This window comes from Glandiceps talaboti, chromosome 6 (genome assembly GCF_964340395.1).
Source record: "Glandiceps talaboti chromosome 6, keGlaTala1.1, whole genome shotgun sequence".
Classification (NCBI taxonomy): Eukaryota; Metazoa; Hemichordata; class Enteropneusta; family Spengelidae; genus Glandiceps; species Glandiceps talaboti.
In genome coordinates this window covers 4,408,735-4,433,283 of record NC_135554.1, presented here as the reverse complement: position 1 = coordinate 4,433,283, position 24,549 = coordinate 4,408,735, and the positions used below count along the sequence as shown (strand labels likewise).

At 36.8% G+C, this 24,549-nt stretch overlaps 1 protein-coding gene across 1 annotated transcript; it reads right to left on the bottom strand.

The window, feature by feature from the left end:
- Positions 1 to 18,517: 18,517 nt before the first annotated feature.
- On the bottom strand, positions 18,518 to 21,875 carry LOC144436081 (serine/threonine-protein kinase dst4-like). Its single transcript, XM_078124761.1, has 4 exons — positions 21,827 to 21,875; positions 21,098 to 21,236; positions 19,309 to 19,416; positions 18,518 to 18,948 (listed from the first exon to the last, which is right to left on the bottom strand). Exons 1-4 carry the CDS (start codon positions 21,835 to 21,837, stop codon positions 18,769 to 18,771), a joined length of 438 nt encoding a protein of 145 aa, XP_077980887.1. The 5' UTR covers positions 21,838 to 21,875; the 3' UTR covers positions 18,518 to 18,768.
- Between the last annotated feature and the right edge of the window lie 2,674 nt (positions 21,876 to 24,549).

The window sequence follows — 24,549 nt, the reverse complement described above, 5'->3', positions numbered from 1 at the left end:
GTGTTACAGAAAATGGTACACTTGTAGGACTAGACACAGATAGGAATTTGATTGTACGTCATTATTTATATATGCCATGGAGCGAACCTCTACCTAATGGTGGCAATTGCTCAAAGGTAGAGGCAACAGTGCATGGTGCCTTTATTGGTGTCAGTAATGGATATCTGATGGTGAGGGAGACATTAGAAGGATCCTGGATAAATCTCACTGATGACGTACAACAAAAGTCAATGCCAATTGTTGATCTGTCAATCACTAACAAAGGCTTTGTAATACTCGAACTGGGAAATAGTTCAGACAGTAAAATCACCATGGTATCACTAACAATCGGAAACCTTTCTGCTTCTCATCAAGGTAATTTGTTTTTCAAAGTCTACTTTCTCTTCAGTGTATAATATGTTCATGAATGGTAAAGATCGCTACTAACGACATTATTGTTTAATGTCACATGTTCTCGAACCGACACTTTTACTGATATTGGGTATACAGTACGCACTTTCATATTAATCTCATATGGGTTTACTGGGTATTTAGATTTATCCTGATAATGTAGTAAATTTTTATTGCTTTTATAGCAGGAGAACCAGGATCTGGATTTGAAGAATCTGACGATATCACCGAATTTGGTATGTAAATTGTGTTACCTCACAGACTGCCGCAAAGAAAAGGGCAACAACTAACTTTTGAAGTGTATTTTCCTTTCGACCAAAACTATGTTTTGCAAATCCAACCGATACGTCATAAAAGCAGAAAGTTAAAAAATCTTTTAAGAAAATTGTAATACTACATCAGCCATCATCATATATATTACTTTCAATGGTACACTATGTATCATGGTTCGTAGCATACATAAATATGGATTAGATATATAAACATAATCATGACTGCTAAGTGCGTAATACTCATACATAAAGTCATGAATATTCAGTGTTCATCTAATACACATGTATGTCTGTTAACAAGTCACAATCTAGCAGTGGACCACTATGGGAAGAATAATAGTGAAACGGAGTTTCAATTTGGCGTTTCTTGGTAATCAAGTGACCTTTACCTGATATGGACTCATGAAATAACTCTCCAGAACAAAAGGTTTAAGAAAATACATTTATTACGTGGCTGGTGTGCCGTTTAAAGGTGTGCTAGAATGCAGGAACCAGAGTCATTGTCCTATCCTAAAGTGAACTTTAAATTTGGCATGCAGTTAAATGTCTTCCAATAGAAGTCGTAGTTGTTTGTATATGTTGTCCTTAGAAGTGATGCATTGTTTATGTCATGTAGATACTGATTATACTAACATCTACACATTTGCTTTATAACTGAATGAAAGAAATATTATATATTCCAGGATTTAATCGCCATGGGATTTTTTTAGTGATTCCTGTGTTCATCCTTGTAATAGCTGTGATTGTGAAAAAGCGATACACACGGAAGAAGAAAGAAAGGGCTGCTGAAGCCGAACAAAGTAGCTCCCCTGAAAAAGCGAAAAAGGCAAAAAAAAGCCTTAGGGCAAAGATTGAGGAATGGATGTATGGACACAACTCAAGACCATAACTATGATCAGCCAGATCGAGTATGTTAATGGTATATTGACTGATCACAATATAGGCCGCTATCACTAAGATTATTTATGAAAATATGGTATTAGAGAACACAATTATGTTAATTATGGATGTGTAGTAAGTTGATATATTTATTTTTTGAAACAAATGCTCTCTATGAAGTGACAGTTTTGACATCATGTGAGGTTAGAGTGACATCTGGGCTATCAGAAAACTGATGTTGCACCTAAGGATTTTTTGTGCAAACTTATGGGTGGCAGTTCTCATGGTAACGATGACATTCTCAAGAATTATAAAATAAGAAAAACATCATATATCAGCTGGCGCCACAAATTCTATAATCATGATCAAAATATGTGTATAAATTACATGTTTGAACGGAAACGGTCGGAGCGTTTTTCTTAACCATCTTTCTTGGGATAATAAAGTATTTGCTATCAGTACATGTGTCAGCAGAAAAGAAGATTGAGTAGTTATTGAAGTTGTAAAACCCTTAAAGCTACTATGCTTTGCAATAATCGACATTTCACGCTTATACCTCTTTGCTTTAAATATTATTGTTTCGAACATCTTAATACACTTATGAATAACGCATAATGTCGCACAGGCTCAATAAACGAACATCGTTCGTTTAGGACAAAACCCTTTCCCCTCCCCCTAAACGAATTCGAACATTCACAAGTACGACATCACATGTGCAACGTTTATCTAAATTATGTGATGTACACCATGATGAAAATTGTAGCGGTCACACTACTATGATCGATGCAATGCAAAAACTCGATGGTAAACATGCAGTTCCAACCTTATGAACCTGTATACTGAGGTGATTTAAACACATCAACATACTACTGTAAACCTAGCACTGTATCTAGATCTGCAGTACAAGGAATTTTTTATCACCTAAGCTTATCAACATCTCAGTAGTAAGGGGCAACATCAAAAGTTCAATATAATATATCTAACTTAATTGCTTAAGTTAGGTCCCAGACCCCCCCCCCCCACCTCCCTTCTAACTTAACTGACCTAAAATTGAAAATCGTTTCAGACTCATACTGTACACTTCCACTTTCATACAACGTACCCATATAGTACTGAATTATAAATAAAAACAGAAAACCATTTTAACCGCGTACCGCTGATAAATCGGACCGAGTGTACGCAGTGTTATAGGTAAAAGCAGTCTGGAAATCGTACTAAATTTGCCAAGTATGACATTAAATCGTTTTTGACGGTTGAGAAATTAAAAAAAAAAAACATCCCCAAACTTAAGCAATTAAGTTAGATATATTATATTGAACTTTTGATGTTGCCCCTAAATACAGAACCTTTTATCAATGAAGACGTGACATTTTTCCAAACCTGTTTAGAAGTGCGAAAATGAACGCATTGACATTATATATTGATGAGCTAGTGTGACATTGTGCGATCGTCCCCTACGCCGTGATTAAATGACTTGAGATACGTCAAGGCGTGACTTCGTTGATCAACTTCTGTTTACCTACTAATGAAACGCTCATCTAATAACACATTCAAATGGCCTCTGGGGGAATATTAGACATTCAATTTGTATCTCGTATATTGTTTCAACTACCCTTTGACGTGGAGTATTATTGGAAAATGGAATTCGAAAACAGAACTAGCAAGGGGTTTACATCCAAAGCTTAAAGAGTTTTAACAGTTATCTTCTTAGTATAGTCTTGCTGTATTCGTCGTTCAAACAGTGATGCGAATACTGGGATGCAATATGAAGTGATAGAAGTTATATGAATGTTATCACAACATAAAGTGTGTGTTTGTCAAAATCTTACATTAAAAGCAGAGTGAGAGTTTTTCTTCTGTATGATATCGAATTCTAAAATTTAAATTGTTTAATTAGAAGCAGGAACTAACATCGCTAAATATTACATGAGTCCTGAATAGACAGGATGTAAATTATCTAGTTTATAATTCGAAAGGCACCTGATTGTATCGATTGCGATATTTTGTAACGTTGTGGTGTATGATAACTTCTAGACTGTCAAGAGTTGTCTTTGACTTTTTTTGTAATTTATCTTTAATACTATTGTTGCCTCTGAAATTAATAAAATTAATTATTAAACATGGTGTGCACTGGACGTTCCATGAAATCAAGACGTTAGATTGTATTCTATGTGTTCGAATCCTCAGTGAGTGAGTGAGTGAGTGGCGTGCGTTCTGTATGTGCAATGTGCATGCTGACTATGAGATTGTATGTTATAGGTTATGTATTTGCACACAACTAAATATTTCAGAAGAGTTTTTAGGAATACGACAAAATATAATTTGCGTCTGAAGACAGACTAGCAAACCTCCTGCATTTAAAAATACAAACAAGTGATTTAACTTTCAGGGCTAAACTGCCACGTTTATTTACATATTGTATGCACTCTTTGCTAATGAACACTTGGAAATAGCAATCAATATATGATCATACACCGAATATGAGTTGCATCTAATACACATCATGCCTTCATACTTCAATAGTTACCAGTCCCTTTAACTTTCTGAGATTGGAAATGCACTGGCAGCAGAGTTGACCGATCTAAAACTACCGAAAACACAATAAGCAATAAGTCTTCACAGTATATGAAACATAGATGTTTACTAAAATTAAACACTTACTGAATACTTCAACAGAGATGTACGAATGTTTTGCGAGATGGAAAGTTATTGAGTGCAAACCATGAGATATATATTTTAAAAAGCTAAAAACTAAGTTACCTATATGTAGTTATTAATTGCCATATGGACAAAACCAAAACATTAAATTAAGCATGAGGGTAAACTATTCCAATACTAATACCAAATTGAGTACTTTTTTTTCAGTGGGATTTAAATTGCCCTTCTGGTCATCATAAAAATTAGACAACTACCTTTCAAGCCCTAGAATATTAATCGAAATACATATACATAGGAAGGATAATAAATATCGCAAAATAAAAATTAATAAGTCTCCATAGAAGATACAACCCCTCAAGCACTACAATCTGTCTGTGATAGGCAGCAACTGGCTTGATTTTGATAATTCGCCCTGAAGGTCAATGTCATCTCAAAAAGATAGCTTGTATGTAATAATATGGGGGTAAACACTTGAATGGAGTCTCTATGTATTACAGTTTTTGAAGTATGTAGTAAATAATGATTTTAACTACAAATAATAATAATAATAATGTTGGGTTCTCATGAGTGCTTTCCCACACCGTGCTCAAAGCACTTTACAATAATTACCCCTGGCTTGGATCAGAATGGCCCAACGGACCTTAAAAAACTATTCAGTTTAATTTCTATAAAGTTTAAATACTCTCCTTGTAGTCTGTGGAATAATCTGCAGTTACATAATCTACTTTTGATTCTTGTACATGTATGGACAGAAAATTAGTACAATTTTAAGGATGCGTCACGACATTTAGGAATATATTTTGACATTTTGCCCTATTTTAGGATGTTTGGCTCATGATATTTTAATCATACCTGACAACAAATATAAATTTGAAATGTTTAACAAATTTTACATTATTGTATGAAATGAATGTATACAATTGTAATGATTCGCCTGTTGTTTGCCAATGTCTTCCTGATTAGACTCCTGAAAACAGTTTCCTTTTTTTGCAATTAAAAAATAATCTATTTTGATTTGACCAATAACATACCCTCCTGAACCGCATGTTTGTTTTCTGTCCTAGAAGTTGTATGGAGTGAGGATATTTGACAGCATTTACTAATGGATTTTTTCTACATTTTTCTAATCATAATGGTATCGGGGTATCGCCACACATCATTCATAGCAATGTTTCCAATCCTGCTCTTACAGTAAGTACTTACGGTTTGGGTCGTTTTATATGGCTAGACATAGATGGACTTAATTGATGGGGTTAACTTTTACCTATTAGTGGTCTATATTTGCACCATCTCCACCCATAATTATGATGTTGCATTGTGAATGCAACCTTTCCACTTCAATCTTTGATTGTCCAGTATATTGTCTCTTAGCTGTCTGTTGATCATGTCCTCTGTTTCGACCTTATTAAAAGTGGGCTAGGTCATCTTCTTTATGAAGCGGATGGCTGACTGTCATTGTTTTTAATGTTATCTCTCTTTGCACCATCTCCTTAATGAGGGTTCTTAGGAGCAGTCTTTTCACCAAGTTCTTTAGCGTTACTGTTAGTGTGTGACAAAATGCCTGTTTGTTTGTCCTGAAAGTGACCATCTATTTTTTTCATTTGCAGACTATTTCTTTCAATATCAGGATATTTTAAAGAGGCTTTTATAGGAGCTCTCTTTCCATTAAGCTCCAAAGTGTGTTTCTGGGGAGTTGGGTCTGTCTGTTGGTCCTCGAAATCGCTTTGTGTGTGTGTGTGTGTGTGTGTGTGTGTGTGTAACGTCAGAGAGAAAGTTCTATAGAGATTGGTCACCATCTGATTTCGTTTACAGACTATTTCTTTCAGTTCCAGGATATTCTAGAGATGGTTCTGTTGGACCACTTTTTCATTAAACTCCAAGGAGTTCATCAAAATGTTGCTTTCCTAGTCCTACAAATTATTAGAGAAGGCTTCATTCATCTCTCCTTTCATAAGGCTCCATAGTGTTCATGTTAGGCAAAATGTTGTTTGCTTGTCTTCAAAGTCACCATCTACTGTTGCTAGCAGACAATATCTTTCTGTCTCACCATGTTTTAGCAAGGATTCAACAGGAGTGTCTGTTTGTTTGTCTGAATCATCATCTGCTTTAGTATTATGGAAATCTATGTTATATTTAACTTTTTCTGGTTATAATCATCACTGTCCTTGTCATTATCTTGAAAGTCTCCAGCATCTAAACCAACTCCCTCAGTATCAAAACACTCTGAGGATTTCATATCTAGTGTACTCTTCTCATCATAGTCTTCTTTGTCATGTTGAAACATGCTGCCTCCTTCTACTTGATGACCCCCTCTGTTTGTCTTTGTGGTCGAAATATTTGTGAAGTGGCTCTTTTGATTAGGAGCAAAGTCACTTCTGATATTGGTGTCCTTCGAATATCTGTCATTTACATCATTTCTCTTTACTGTGTTATTTTCACTCATGGATTCCATGGGTGTACCATTATGGTCATGACATTTGCCATTCATCACTTGGTAGTGCATCTCTAGAGCCGTGTTGTCTGTTATTGCAGTGTGATTGTTTTCTATGGGAAGGGAGTCATGTTTGCCTCTTTCAAAGTCATGATGCGCAACAGAAAATCCACTCTGTATACTAATGTCTATCTGCGACGTTGCACTATCTTGAAGGTGATAGTGCATGTTACTTTCTTTAGAAAGAGATGTAATTTCCACACTCTTCTTCCCACACTCTTCTTGGCCTGAACATATTTCACTTTCTGTATACTGATTACCTATGGAGATTGTTCTTAGATCAATATCTTCACTCTTGAGGTGGCACACTTTATTCATAGACTTCAGTCTGCAATCTACTGCATCATTCCTTGGACATTCAACACACTTCTCCAATATTTGTTTATCAGTCAGAGTTGCATTGCTGTCATTGTTGCAATTGTATGGTAATGCACAGTGTGTGCCTGTTGTACATGTATTCTCGGTAAGTTTCTGAATACCACTGCTATCACTATTCATGCATGGTGAGATGTTCAGATCATTGCTATGATCCATATGACATGGATTAGCACTGGGGTACTTTGCTGTTGTTAAGGGAGATGCTGCTTCCAAAACTGATTGCTCTTCAAGGTCTACATCCTCTAATGAGAACAGCTGTTTCCTGGCTCTTTTACTTCGCCAAACTGGGATTTCATTATTGTCATTAGTAACAGTTGGTATTGCTGTTTGTTTCCTTTTTCTAGCAAGTGTAATCCTTCCCATCCTTGTTGTATTGTCCTCAATCAAACTAACACCGTCGTTTGAAGAATCATTGCTTCTTTCAAGTGACTTATTCATGTCAGACCCAACAATACGTTGACTATCACCACAGTCAGAATGTTGCATTTCTTGCTCTCTTTGTCTTCCATCATATGATAGTACAACACAGTTGCGGTGCATCTCATATTGTGATCTTTTATCTTTAGGGGTTTTCATTACTTGTTCATCCGTTCTACTTCTAGATTGCCTTTTCCTGGTCAGGCTTTTCTTGTATTTGTACAATTTTCGTAGTGCTTTGTTTCTTTCTGATGACTTATTTTTTCTCTCTTGGTCATTTCTGTATGCCAAACGCTCACCATAATCAATAAGAACATCACCAGCTGGCAATTTAAACATATTTTCCCATGTCATTGAATGCCATTTTCCTCCATTTTGTAATCTCAATGCAGCTCCATAGCAACGGAAGTTGAATGATCCTGCATTGCCACGGTTAACCTGTTTTCCACCCTCAAATTTGGCTTTCAAGGACATGAAGGCCTCAGCCAGATTTGTTGTATTGTTGCCAAGAAGTTGGGGTGCTGCAGAAATCAAACGTTTCCCACATTGCTCAACAGCCTCCAGAAGGCCATAGGGAAGTTTTGCCACTACATTTTTGTCGACCCTGAGAGTTCCATCGAGGTGAATATCCTCAAAGTCATCATTTCGGAACTTCTTCACAAGTTGTTCCACATTTGAGAGATACTGAAATGATGTGCCAATCAATGCATCATATTTGCCATCTTGGTTTTTCTGCTCATTAGTTGTCATCTTGACATGTTCACTTTGAGGATTTTGAGCATTTCTGCAAATGGCAGGATTCCGACATTCATTATGGTCACCAAAACAGTGGCGAGGAACATGTCTTAGATCTTGTTGTAGAGCATTAATATTGCTATCATCTCCATGAAATGTGATTACATGTCGAGCTGCTGCTGATAAGCGCTTTATCATAATCTTGGTCAGACCATTCAACGTTTTCCACTTGGGATTCTTTTGTGCAAGACTGTGCAACGCCGATTGGTAATTCTTCACAGCATGGTTTGCACACAATAACTTTGTGACATCCTTTCCATACGAAACATTGTCTCTGATTGCTCGAAAGACTTTGTTATCACCATCACCAATCACTTTCATGTATCGAAGTCCATGTTCACATTGACTTTGTTTAAAGCCTTCAACAATGATGTCTGATTCCATGGAAAATGAGGAATTATCCCAATTCTTAAAGCACCTGTGCTTGGCAGGTTCTTCTCCTTTATTTTCAGCACGTGTACAAGTACTACAGAATTTGTTACGAACCCCAACATGTAATAACTTTCCAGTAGCCTTTCCAATAATAACAGCAACACCAGAACTGGCATTATAGGTGTGCTTATGTGACCTTTTAGACCATCCACCATCAATGATCACAGAAATTGCTGGCACACCCTGGTGGAAGGAATTCTTTGTGATGGCGATTTCCTTCTCCATCATCCCAGCAGCTGACATGTCTTCTAATAACTGGCTGTGCCATAGCTTCCCAATTAAGTTCTCAGTGTCTATGAAGGATCTTTTAGATAAGCTTGGAACATCCATTACTGACATGATTTCATCCATCTTATATTGTCCTCCACCAGTTGCCATGAATCCCCAGACTGCAGCAATGTTAATGTGATGTCTACTTTTCATAGCATTGTCCTTATTGCGTATTTTGTACTGCAATTGGAAGTCAAATTTCTTATTACAACCAATACATCGAAACTGAAGTGTGGATGCAAATCCTCGTCTTTGGATTTCATCGACAACTTCCATGCCCTTTTTCTCCTTTCCACAATAGGAAACATGATCTATTAGTTGCAAAATACTAGTGCAAAGTGTGGGAAGATGTACTATCCTGTTTCCTTTCAAATTCAATCTTTCTTTGTCAAATACAACTTTTGGTGTTCCCTTTTTCATCTGTTTTTCCTTCTTTGTTTCTTTCTTCCTTTTAAATCTCACCTTCCTTACATTATGCGAAGACCCCTCATTATCACTAATATCTTCCCCTGTTCCTTCTTTCTTGACCATTGGCCTCTCTTGCCTTGAATTATGAAAAGACCATTCAATATCATCATGGTCTTCCTTTATTTCATCTCTCTCCATAATTGACTTCCTCCTTCTTGGATATTGATGATAAGTCCACACGATATCATCGAGGTCAGCCAATGTCATCTGATCTTTAGTTCTCTCTTTATCCTCATACCTGTAATCTTCCTGCCCATCTTTGCCACTACTTACAAAATGATATTTAAGCACCGACACCAAATCACGGAATTCATAATTGCCTTCTTTTATCTTTGTTAGAAATGGCCCATTCAATTGTCCATGGTCAGTAAGATTCACTTCTGTATCTGTTAATAAGAAAGAAAATATTATAAGTTTTGTAATTGAAAAACACTTTTTGTGACTAGATTGACATTACATTTATGTATTGACTGTATATTTTTGTAAATGATGCCTTCTATGGCCACATCCTTTGAATGTTTACTCACTTGCCTATCAGATGATGTTGTTATTTTTGCAAAATATGTTGGCATTTGGTTATTGCTAAGGGCGGAGTCATGATTGCAAGAGTCAATTGTGTCAAAATGTGTTGAACAACAGAATAAAACTTCTAAAAACATCTCACCAAATTTCGACCTTGTCAACCAAGTACTATTTGAGATATGTTTTCAACCAAAAGTCAAATGTTTACACCTAATTTTCACATCATTGATGAGGGTCATTATATGCATATAGATCACTATAGTTCTTCATCTACACATCTCAAAATACATCCCCATTATATTTCAGCCCAATCTGCCCAGCATATTTGGTATTACAGATTTTTGACCAATAGGACACATTTTTAGACCTGATTTGCATATCACTAATGGGATCATGTTCTGAACAATTTGTAATCTACATACCCCTATGAACATAATCATTCCCCACCAAATTTCAGACCAATCCACTGAGCAGTTTTAGAGTTTAAGTTTTTTGACTAAATATCACATTTTTTATCTATGTGCCCAAAGTAATATTCAAACCAAATACCAAAGCAATTGGTTTGGCAGTGTTTGACTTTAATTTGTTCACACACACACACACACACACACACAAAAGGATCACACCATGCAACCTCAGTTCAGTTGTGCTAAATCTAAGTATCCTAATATCACCCCTATAGTCATCAATAAAAAGAAATTAGTTTAACATCTGTAATATGCACGGTTAAAAAGATGGCTGCAATGATCAACAACATTGCTCCAAATATGATTTTTTTTCTTCATTTATTCATCTTGCTAGCTATGCAGATAGCTATCTTTCTGTCTGTCTGTCCATCCATCCATCCGTTTGTCCAGCCATCCATTCATCCATCCATCTATATCTATTATATGCATGTGTACATCTATAAATCTATATATGTATCTGTGTGTATATATCGAAGTATATGTATCAGTATGTGTTTAACTGTATATGTATATGCATATATATGTATGTCACTATCTGTATCTATGCGTATATGTATCTGTATATGTATCTGTATCTGCAGTGTGCCCTCTAAGCCAATTTGACACTCCACAGACGTACGGTGAATATTTTCATAGCTAACTGATGGGCTCATCATGTATCCAACAATTCTTAATCTAAAGACCCCTAAGATTGCTCTCACCAAATTTTAGACTGATCTGCCTGGCAGTTTTTGAGTTTAAGTTTGTTGACCAAAAATCACACTTTTTGACCCAAACAAGACACTTTATCATGTCGGTAGCATGAATTAACCTGTTTTAATCATAGACAGTGTCTATGATTTAATTCAGCTGTGCTAAAAACAGTGTTTCCAAGCAATCTCAGAGGTTAATCTTGATGCCATTGACATTGAGATGTGAAGTAGCCCATAAAAGATGGTTTCATTGCATCAATAAAACAAGAACTGGCAAGGCTTGAGTCAAAGCATTTTTTAACACTACAAATCATGTTTTGACCCAAAATGCATAACTCTGATGCGATCATTCTCATTTGAAAAATTTCCCATCTAATGTCCCCAGCAAACACCAAGCCGATCAGTCATTTACACACACACACACACACACTTCACTATGGCTATAGCACAACTGAATCTCAGTTCAGTTGTGCTAAAAACTATATTAACCTAATTATCTGTGGTTGGCTTATGATATCTGTATATACATATATATATTGGACAAATGACAGAAACAACTGATGCTGAAGTTGCTCAAGTCCTTTCATGATTGCACTATAAGTATAAATAGTGTTATATGTCTCAGACCAGGGTCTGGGGTTATGTGTAGATGAAAGAGTAAACCTTTCAACACTGTTCAAGGATTGTAATGTATTGTATAGTAATTTTAATGGATCAGGGGTAGAACCCCTGTAAACAATTTCTACAACAGCTACCCCTAAACACATACACACACAGGCTATACAATTTATTTCCGGTTAAAGGCAACTGATTACACAAACCATTGACTGCAAACCGGAGGTAAACCATTAAAAGGGACGCACATTAATCCCTAAACAATACCAACCCTAGACTTTCAATCAAAGTCTTGTCACTTAGTCTGGATGCCAACATGGTCACGGTCTCTAAAAATACCAATCTGGTCTCTAACTGAGTGGAGGTGTTACCCCTGTAAATCGTAACAAGGCCGTATAGGTACTAGGGGTTCAGAAATTTCTCATTCATTATTAAACGTTGCTTATATTCAGAGGGAAGCTGGGTTTAGTGTTTAGGAGAAGCAACAGTGTATTCGAGATGAATTTGACATGTCACCCCTAGCTCCATTTAAATTAGAGTATCATACTGTGTTGTGATGTAGACCAGTTTGAAATAACCTCTCAACCTTTAAAATTCAAATTGCCAGTGCACAAAGACAGTGTGACAGAGCATGAGATTAGAAATGGTATACAAATGACAATCAGTTGTAACTACCATGCCTGGTAGGTGATTTTTAATGCTAGCATGGTAGGGGTTACAATGTTTTCATTATTGATAAAACTAAGCGTAAGCATATTCATACACGTATGTCAATGTTACAATTGCTGTCCGCTTTTTTAAAGTGACTACAGACATCATAGATCGCTGTACATTGTATATCTAAAGGACACCAATACATAACGTTCATGGTCAGGGGCTAACATGTTATCCATGCACGTGTTACCAATAACATATATTCATTATTTTAGTAAATTCCATATTTTGACCGTATACTCATACTTTGATCGAACGGTCAGTAAACTTAACAAAGGGTCGTGGAAATCAGGCCACAACAAGAAAACGCTACATTTAGCACATAACTAGAATTCGTATTGATCACCTATCAATATTGTTGGGAATGGTGAAAATGACATGACTACTCCTCCGGAAGATTTGAGATGGTTTGTATAATTACTTCGCCATTCGCATTCGTCATGTAAATTTGTACTAGAAATGTAGAATGTCAAAAAATAGAGTGTGTACAGTGAATTGTATGTGAATTGGCACTTCCAATGACACGGGCGAATGAAACACAGGCTGCTTTTGGTCTGCTTCGTGGTGTACATACTCTTGCTTGGATATAAATCTGCGTGATGATGTGTGCAAGCTAAAGGTCAAGTGATCTCTCGTACAAGTGGAGATACGACACGTATCCCTGTATAGTTACATGATATTAGAGCTACTGGCAGCAGAGATTTTAGTAACACGTGTACACTACATATTACAATAGGTCAATAATAAGTCGCACGACTACATCTATAAACTATAATATATTTGTCATACGGAATAAAAGACATACATTTTGAAGAAAAGGAACATGTTCAGACGTAAGACATGATTTCTATAATAAACAAAAACATGGGTATTTAAGATAGAAGAACCGATAAGTATTTCTACATTGATATAGTGTGTATTTCCCCCATGATAGATAAAAACCTATCAGACAGTAAGTTAAGGTATCTACCTGCTTGACGTATACCTGGTACTTGCGATCGCACTAATGTAGGAATGGGTATGCCAAGTCTGTCCGCCAAGTCCACTGCTTGAGTAGCCAAGATCAACCCTTGAGGAATCACAACTTCGCAACACTCCTTTAATAGCGAACGGAGTGATTGGCGACGAGTTCTGGCACGCTGAGCCATTTTTAAATTTGCTATGCGATTCCGTTTGAGTAGACGTCCCATTTTCGAAGTTGCAGATGAGAGACAGTGGAAGTATTACGTGACAGATTACCTTCCGCAAGCTAAATGATAGTCTGTGTAAGGTACGCCGTGACGGGGTGCCCTCACACATCGATGAGAGGAGGCCAGTGAGGGTGGAACAGCCCGACATATGACGGTTACCCAGCCTCTTGCCGTTGAGGGCATAAGCCGCATAACCCCAGCAGCTGGGGGTTTGCCCTCAACATCAAGCGGCTTACAGTCCAGTCCGAATGGTTGAATGAATGCATTTGTTGGGGATCATTCACATCATTCACATAGTATTCATGACACTACTAGTATTCTGCTGTATACTATAGTATAAGGGTGACCCTATTTTTCTCATTACTTACCATGGCAACTATGGGTTGGTCGGTCGGTCGATTTAGGAAAATGTAAAAAAAAAAATAGATTAATCATCTTCAAGTTTCTCTGCCTCTCCTTTTCCTCCTCTCTATCTTCTTTTTATTAGCTTCCTGGTAACAGACCCTTTCCAAGCTTTTCTACACAATTGGCATATTTTCAGCCCCTCGATTTGCGAGTCAATTTTCGAGACGTTCAAAACAACAATCATTAGTATAAAATCACCAAACAAATATAAGTTTACACAAAAATAATGACAAAAGAATACATATATATTGTAGTAAACAATCTGTATTAGCACATAAGTATTCAGTCAATGCTATGGTGATCATCCTCACTATGATAATGATTGATTTAGTAAAAATGACATAATTAGAATACAGTACAGGGAGCTGTGTTGTGACAATAATAGACATAATTACTGGATTTACTGGTTATTCAATTTTTTTCATTATTCAATTTCAAGATTGTGGATGTTCCACCATTATTCCTTTCTGTTCCTCAGTGACGTAACTAGAGCCTTACTACTTTTGTAGTGTCCTTGTCATCTTACTGTGGACAGGCAAGTGCATTATTGTGTGGAAGCAATTGGGTAACTAGTCAGACTAATTTGATTGTATAAAATAGATTTCAGCCACAAACTTGATTTGATGTTTTCAAAACAACAGGCACTACTTCCTATTAACAATGGTAAAAAATTTAACTTTATCATCGACGCGACACTGGCGCATCATTCAACGTTCTCAAAGAACACAATTTCATGAAACTGAAAGATGAAGTAAATATTCGACGCTCTAAAACGTTAATCCCATCCTCGTCGCCAGTATAAAGTCTTTTAGATGGATTTGTACAGGGTTTTGTGAGTGGGTTGATATAGACAGACACAGGATACAGTGTTTACTACTTGAATGCTTACTACGGAATGATACTTTATTCACATATGTACAGATAAGGATCAGTTACACTTTGATGAGGAGGTGGTATGTGTGTGTTAAAGTCATTAGGACCACTTAGTAGTTGTATGGTATGTTGAAATGATTCGAATAAGCCTCATCTTGAAAATATAATATCTGCCATTTTGTTCACTTGTTAATTTTCTTGCCAAAGTATCTAGTCTTTACATTTAAAAAAAATTGTACTACGTGTGAAACACGACGGAATTGTTAGAGAAATATGGTGAAAATTATATTAAATTAAATGAATATCATTTTTCACAATCTGTATTTAACTTTGTTAATTAAAATTTGTTCATTTTCACTCCTTTACCCAGACTAACATATATATTGCATCAAAGGTCAATGAAAGTTGGCACAAAAAATCAGGTCAAGTGATGGGTACATCCTATATTTTGTAATTGTGGATTTCCATCATTGGGAGCTCATATATCATTTATATTCACTTCATGACACATCTAAATGCGCATGCTTCATGTGAGCGGTAATTAAAGTTGGTAATTAATGATTGGCGAGAGATATAATTTGAACGGTTCGGAGTATTTATCACAGACGATTTCAACAGAATGTGGACATATTCGTATGAAAGATCAGGTGATACTAAAGATTTGATTCAACACTTCTTTAAATTTGTCAAAATGTCGAAAACAAGGTATTCACCAAGTTATACGAGACTAATGAATAGCCCGTTGTTGCTGTATAGGGATATTGCTTTACTATAGGATATGGTACATACACATACTCTTATTAGACTATCTATGACATCTCCGAAAGCCACAACCAGCTCGTCATCGACCTATGATAATGTCATTGATGATGGCAGTCTCTGGCATCCATGCCATTTGTCGATATTCAGATACTCTTTTCTATCATACCTAAAGGTGGCTGGATTTGATAAATGTGGTAGCTGGTGTACAAAAACAAATAAAAACATTGATATATCGTGGTCATCATATTGGGGACCACCAGCTTAAACCATTGTAGTAAATAAAGATATATCAAATGGACCTCAAAGTTATTTTATTTAAAAAAAAAATATTCACGTTATCTAGAAGTACAGAGAAATAAATTCTTTATTTTCTTGAAACGTGTCCTGTGTTGCATTGTACCCATGTTGTCAGAGAATTGTCAGGTTTGACCCGACAGTTTTTTCCACTAAAATTAAAAACTCGTAACATGGCAAATAACAATTGATCTTAATATCTCAAATATGAATAAATAATATACTCGGGCTTCATGAAACATTATTACTTAGGGAGAAATAATTAAGCAATAACCCCCGCCGAAGGCGGGTATACACGAGATTTTGGTACAATTCGCGACATATAGCACGAGCCGAATGGCGAGTGCTATATGGAGCGAATTGTACCAAATTCGAGTGTATACCCGCCTTCGGCGAGAGTTATTGCTATTATATTATATCAAAATGTGTGTCTATTCGTCTAAATGTGATTCTGTGGTTATTTATATGCCCGAAAAGGCGAATTCGCACGTACAGAAAAAGATCGTCGGTAATACATCGTCGGGAACGAGCATATTTTAATGAGTGGATACGTTCATGTAGCCCCCACACACACTGCATGAACACAAACCATACACTGCATTGCATTGCATTGATAAATTACTTTTATTTACATCATATAATGCATAACGAAAACGCGTTGAAAACGGTAGCAACAAAGAAAGTAACAATTTTGTTTGGATATTTACATACGAACAATACAATCTTGTACACTGCTAAAAATAGATGTCTCGGCGTTGAATCGGAGAAAGCGCGAGACAGTAAATCAGAGACGCGACGTTACACAGTCTACTTTAATTTAATGGTTAACAAATTGAACATTGACCGAACCTGAAAATGTACAGTTTTGAAATAATCCTGACGCACCTTGACTGATGGTTAAAAGTTAAATCGGTGTTGCTTGATTCAACGCGTAACGAGAGTAGGACGCTGAGACGTCTCGTTGCATGGGGAGAACTTGTACCTTATCAGTGATGTTGAAGCCACTGATCGATCGTTGCTTTCGATCGCAAGGTCATCAGTGGAATTATTTGGACTACTGTAACCCAAACTATTGTACAGGATACCTGACACACCTTTACTCTGGGGAAGTGTTAACTTATTGGTATAAGAACGAACACATTCAGCTTGTATGTACTATTCATATGCTAGTTTAGGGGCCCATTTTACCACTGCCAGCCGTGGTAAAATGGGATTTTACGACAGTTATTATCCAATCAGAATGGCGCATAGTAGCATGATATAATATAATTTATGTTTTACCCACCGAAGACCATCTTCTCCATCTAGACGGACATTGCAGGTATGTGTGTCAGACTAGACATTTATCTTTCTAGCATGTCTCTTCTTGTTTACATTATTAGGACTTTCATTGCCGCCACGATGTTTTCTCTTGTGTCAAGGCATCATTATTTTATTTCATCTCGGCTGCATATGCTCTATTCGTCGCTTTTCACCCTCTATTTTTCCTTTCTTTTTCTTGCAGTCGCTCTTTCTTGTGTTTTCTTTTGCTTCAGTACAAATTGGAGTAGTCTTTTCTTCTTGTCCTCGTGCATCATTTTCATTGATTAACCTCTCAATATATGTATTTTGGAAGGGATTGTACTAATTTCTACTTTAATACTGTCTTCTTTATTCCACCTAAGGAAAATGGAGGCCAGCAGGCGATATGTACTGTGATGATGAAATACTACTAATTTGATATTGTTACTGTTATTGCTGTTCCTGGGTTGTGCTGTGCTGTATGAGTTGTTACATGTGTCATTTCTGGTATTGTTGTTGGACATCTGCTGAAGTTTCTTCCACACTGAAAAGAGAGGACTGCCTGGGCATTTGACACTGAATTTTCAAACTTTGGTGTTTGTTTTGCATTGGAGTTTGTGGTTGTGTTTGTGTGTTGGTGATCTGGGTTTGGTATGGATTCAATCTCAGTAACCATTAATAGACATATTTTTCTAAAGGACCAAAAGACGGCTATCAATAACAGTGCTGTCTGCTGGAAAAATTCCACTCTTCTTAAATGTGGTTGTTATTAATTTTATAATGGCAGTAGACATCCATGCTTGTTTGAAAACTCGCGAAAGTTTTCTTGCCAACTTCCTCACCAGGATGTTCCCTCATGAAATTTCGAACAACTTTACCCACTCCTTCATTGTGTCAAATAGAGTGACATCACATGGCTGCATTAGATGTGTTGCATTAGGATGCAATCTATACAGTAGTACTCGGTTGTCTTTGGCCAGCCTGCATGTGCTGTAGTCCAGGTGTGCGTACAGGAATTTTTTATTCATGCAAAGGTTCATACATATGCAGTTCGTATTCACCAAAATCATCTGATCTGTTGTTCTTAGATCTGTATCAAGCAGTATAAGTTTCATTAGTATGTTTCGAGATATCTTCTCCACAGATACAGACATGTCGGGTTGTTTCAGACCGCAGAAACAAAGACAAAATATATAGTGTAAAGTTATTAATTTTCATAGTTTTATTATATCAGTAATATTATTTCCACACATAGTATTCATCGTTCTCCACAGCCAGCTCATTCTTCAGGATGTTCACAAGATTTTCATGAACGGTCTGGGCACTGGGTCGTTTAGAGGGAGCCATAGAGCAGCAGCGCTTGCACAGCTCCCGAAATGGCCCCCTCTCAAGCATTTTGATGTTCTTGGGCAGGGTAGTCTTGCCTCTTTTCACAGCTTTTTTGAACATCTTGATGATTTTTTGCATGTTCATGCCGTAGTATGGGGAATAGAGGCAGACTGCCTATGCCATGCCACAACCCAGCGCCCATACATCCCGTGGAGTATCAGTCACAGCAGGAGGGTCTTTGAATCGCTCTGGTGAGGAGTACTCCAGAGCACCGTCATCACAAAATTCCGGTACTTCCAATCGTGTGGAGAAGGAGAAATCAGTGATTTTGGCGATCATCTCTGGAATCTTTACCTGTAATAACATGAATGTGATTAGAAAAAGTCCAGTGACACCTAGTATATATGCAGAAAAATATAGAATAGTTCATTTTGTGTACTCTTCAATTTTAGCCACATGAAACTCTTCACCTTCAAGGTGTCTGTACTGGTAAACAAAAAAAATACTGTTCCACATGTACAGTACAGTGCACATTACTGTTCACTCCCTTTGTTCGATACAATCAATCACAAACTGAACATTCTGCACTGTAAAGATGTAATAAGGCTGCAACACGAGCATTTAAATTTATCAATTGCAAAAGATACGATGTATTTTCATAAGTAATTGATTTAATTCATTTTCGGGAGTATTCATATATATATGCACTCTTACCAATACGTTGTCAAGTTTAATGTCATTATGTACAATTCTATAGTCATGTAGAGCCGCTACCCCATTACTGACACCAATTAGCAAGGCCAATTTTTCGGTGAATGTCATCTGTGAAAAAAGAAAGTATTACCATAAAACCAATCCATTAGGAAAGTATAGCACAACGGGAACAAGACATTAAAAAGTTAAATTATATTCAATTATATTTAACAAGAGATTGGGGGGGGGGGGGTCCATTGAAACAAAATAAAACAAAACGAGGCAATGACAATAATATTTTTCTACGAAGGCTAGTACATATTAAACTACGTGAACTCGAATTTCTGTCAAAAGTACTACAGTACTACTGTGGTTATATATGTCGTGTTTGATTTTTAAAGTGGACATGCAGATTATAAATAGCGGTTTGTATAGGACTTTTGATCAAAAAAAAGTTGACACACTTTGTCTCGAATGAATAACGAAAATAATCGTGAAATTACATAGACCATGTCCGTGTTTGTAACTGGGTAAGTTAGTAATTATCATTTGTAATCACAAGTAATCAAACTATTTGTGATGTTTCCTAGTGTCTATTATGTGGTAAACAGACTGTAGAAATTAGCCAAGATAACGCTCAGCACATCAAATAATACAAGCACACAAGAAATAAAGTGAAGTCATTAAGTCTAAAATTACGCTGCTGTCTATACACGATATACGATAAAAGGAAGGGGCGACGTTCACTCAAGGGGTAAAGGGCAAAGGGGTAGTATTTACTCGAGGGGGTCGACTGGTCCGTCACGGAGATTGAATTCGCACTGGCCAGACGGGACACCACGATCGAACGATACCGTTCAGCAGGCAAGCTGACAAATTCGATATAAAATCTTTGCACGCAAACTAAAATTCTTTCAAGTACAATAAACATAAGGGGGAGATGGTTGTCTATCTTCGCACGCAAACAAAAATATTAAGACAGGGTAGAACATACGAACCAAAATCTCAGTACGCCAACTGAGATATCCTGAACGGAAAGACAAGCACTACTCGAGTACTCATCGAGCCGGGGCAAATCTGGGGTATTTATATACTGAGGGCGGATCCTACTTGCATGCGCAACATAAATGCGAACGTCGTAGGAAACACACACTGTACAATCTTTGCAAGCCCTAATTTAAATACAAAATCTATCTACAATGTTGCAATCTTATCTTATGAACAAATGTTGCCAAAAGGTTGACCTGTACTGTATAGACATTTGACCGCAAGTCATCAGTACATTACCACTATATCATAAAACCGCGCATATATTGAACACATATTGCCTGGCCATGAGGGCTATAGCACCCGTTTATTACACCCGAGGGACTGTGAGTTACCAGAATCACATGCTATTTCCCGAGGCCAAAGGCCGAGGGAAATAGCATGTGATTCTGGTAACTCACAGTCACGAGGGGGTAATGAACGGGTGCTATAGCCCGAATATAGGCCAGGCAATATGTGTTTTATAATATACCTCATGCTGTGAACTCGCGGTGGCAGACGACATCGTCAGAAGCTCCCATTTTGACCTGCTGTGAACGCGCGGTGGTCACGTGACCATGTAAAAATTGATGGGACTATTTCCCCAAGGGAAGTAGTCATTCTATTTTCCTATCACGTGACTGATTCTAGCGAATCATGGCACAGCATTATCACTAGGTATATTATAATATATATATATATATATATATATATATATATATATATATATATATATATATATATATATATATCATTGGCGGTGTAAGGTTTTATCACTACTTACAGAACATCTTTCTAGATACAACAACCGATGTAAATCCTTTCCCTGTACTAATTCTAACACAATTGTTGTCCCCATTTGATGACCATAACACACGCCATGAGCTTTAACAATGTTTTCACATGTGGCATTTTTCAATTTCCTGTGTGGATAAAAAATGATTGTATCTCTAGTAAACTGAGGGAAATAACTGGAAGAGGGTTGCATCACCATTCAATAAATATGGTGTGGGGGAAAGAATTGGAAGACGCATATATATGTGAGGGTTGATGCTTGGAGGAGAAGTAGTCAACGATATTATATATTATACACTGCGTAACCGTTCCATGAAACCTCTAAATTTTATGACATGAGTCTTAGTTATCTTAATGAGCGATATAAGAAGTGTAGAGTAGAGTAGAGTAGAGTGGAATGGAGTGGAATATAGTCAATTCATATTATACAACATTCAAAATATGTTCAGTCAAATGATATAATAATGAATTAATAACTATAATTAAATATTTATAAAGTGCTTGCTATGTTTCACACTAATTCATGAAATATTCCATTCCTTTTGCAATGCCATGTTCTCATATTACTGTTACGTCATCAGTGAATTGTAAGTACATCTTGTAACCGATAGGATCATTTTTTTGTTTTACGCCAATTCTAATATAGCTCTGCCAGGCAATTGTTTATCACACGTGAAATTCCTATCCCACACTTGCCTTAAATAATTTTAAAACTCACCTCGCGATCATAATTTCATTTCGAATGACATTGCCATAGAATTCGTAAGACAGATCGAATGAGCTATTGAAGCATTTCATGGCCACGGGTTGTCTGATTCCTTTCAATCGACCAACGTAGACGTTGCCAAAAGCTCCGGTACCAAGTTTATCACGTGGGTGAAAGTTGACATCACATGCTTCAAATTCTATGGTTTGAAAATGAAAAAGAAAAATCAGTGGGAGGGGGGGGGGGGACATGTAAGTTCAAAGTATTAATTTTATGATTTATTGATCAAATTCTCAACTAAACGCCTATAAAATATTTTAAGCTTTTATTACTACTGATCTTCGCACACAGCTGATAGACCAAGTAATAACACCCGAATCACTCTCATATCTCATATCCGACTCAACTTCTGTATGTACGTACCAGGATCACACTTGAACTTTAAAGGGAATTAGCTCAGACTACACAGTTTGTGTGTAAATCTACACTCGAGACGAAGGCAAACACCCAGCATAGTGCCTCGTTCATTGACTTCCCGCGAAGCCAAGTCCTCTAGCCAAAATTGAAGTGCCTGTCAGTCCCCATGCAGTGTGCTTTATTGACGTCCTTAAAGTCTAAATATACATAACGCATGGCCAATGGCCAAATAATTATTTCTGGGCGTGACCATGCCCTAAAAGTAATTTTAAAACATTGATGAATGATCACTATGAATCCTAGATATTTATGAAATGCAGACTGTCGTCTCATGTATTCGAGTATGCTTGGAATCCTGTGTGGTCTAAATCCAATATCCTTGAGACAGTCTATTGACCTTTCAGTCAAACTAGGCCATGCGATGTTGTTAAAATATTAAGTTTACTGAAATATAAATATGTCATCTGTGACACTTTCAATAGTTTCAATAACTTTACCGAAGGTCTTATCGTCGTCCTCAGAGTCACTTGCAGCACAATCAGACTCTGATTCGTCAAAATTAAGGAATACAAGGCGAGTTTCATCGACGGGTGAGGTGTCAGTGGTAGTCGGTGTTTCATTATCTATTTTGGTTGTGATGTCACCAGTGGCGTGGTCATCTTCAGAGTGGTCCTTATGGATATGGTCATCATTAGAGTCCTTGTCAGTAGGGGTGAGATTCTATAAGACAACGTAAAAGTCAAAAGTTTTATATCACAGTCAGTAACTGTTAATGACAGTTTCCCCGTCATTTTGACTACAACTTTTTGATTGGAAACTAAAAATTAAATGTTTGTTGTTATCGCAATGTCTTTGCTAGATTATATTAATATTTACGAATGTTTTATAAAACAACAATGGTTTTTATACCAACACGAATCTAATGAGTTTCGTGAATGTGTGCACAAACCACGTCAAATAGTAAGCTATATTTATAAATACTCACTTCTTGGTTGGTTTCTTCCTCCAAATTATCAATATCATTACTTTTCTTTTTATGTTTTGGTTTCCTCCCAAATATCCTTCTCAAACCTTTCCCAATACGCCGAAAGAATCGACGGATAGGTCCCTTTCGTGTCCTATCTTTTGTTTTTTCATCATCACCTTGAAAACCAATTGAACTGAAATTTAAATTGAAGCGAAGAAAGGAAACTAAAATTAATGAACGTGAAATAAGACATTTCTTGCAATGCAATATCTACCTCAATTTGAAAATATCCCATTGTCGTAAGATTACATTTTGAAGGCTTCTTTACGGTAACACCAACATTGTTTTTGTTAGCGAATTTTATAGATTTTCCGAAACCTTAAGTTGACGTAAAAAAGTTAGTTCACACCAAAAGCTGTTGCATAATTAATTGTGCTAAGATTTCACCTAGAACAAATCTAGATTGGACCTTTTTGTTTACGAATCTTGTAGGTTATGGTGATAACTCCATAGAGTTACATTGTGTGAGGATAAATGATGCAACTCAACTAGCAACGCACCATGCAATTCATCGCATGCGACGAATTGCATCGTGTACTCGCCTCATCGCAGGGTCTTGCGACGTCGCAAGGTCGGTTTCCTTGCGACGCGTCGCAAGTTGCTTCTCGAGTTGCTTTGTGAGTTGCACCGTGTAACCACTTCGTCGCGTCGCAAGTAATAACCTTTGACATATACCTTAGTACGTGTCAAATGACGTTCAATGTTATGGCCGCCATGTTTTTAGTATAAATATTCTATTTCAGCAAGTATTTTTTATATCATTTCGATTTATCACCACGATTACCACTTATAAATAGTATACAATGTCTATGAATGCTTGATTTCCGCTGAATATCATTTTATTTCCAACTTGAATGCAAGTAGCGACATCGGAAAGATCAACATCGCCCTAAACGAACTTCGAATTGAATAGAGTTTTACTATCGATACCTCAACAAGTTTTCAGTCATTTTATTCGTAAATATTAACAATTTCATAGCATTTTTGCCAAATTCCTGCCGCTAGAAGACTTGACCTTCATGACCTGTAACTTTTATATATCTACGCATGTGCAACAGTTTAGCTCTTGCGACTCACCATGCAACTAGTTGCATCGTGTACGCGCTCCGTCGCAGTTGCAAGCCTCGTCGCATGCGACGAATTGCTTCATGAGTTGCATCGTGTAACTGGGCCTTAAGTATACATTTTAGTATGTAGAGAAACAGCCATAATTAAATGTCCGACCAGCTTTCGTTTGCATCATATTCCGAAGTATATACTCGATCACTGGACTTACATACACAGTAAAATA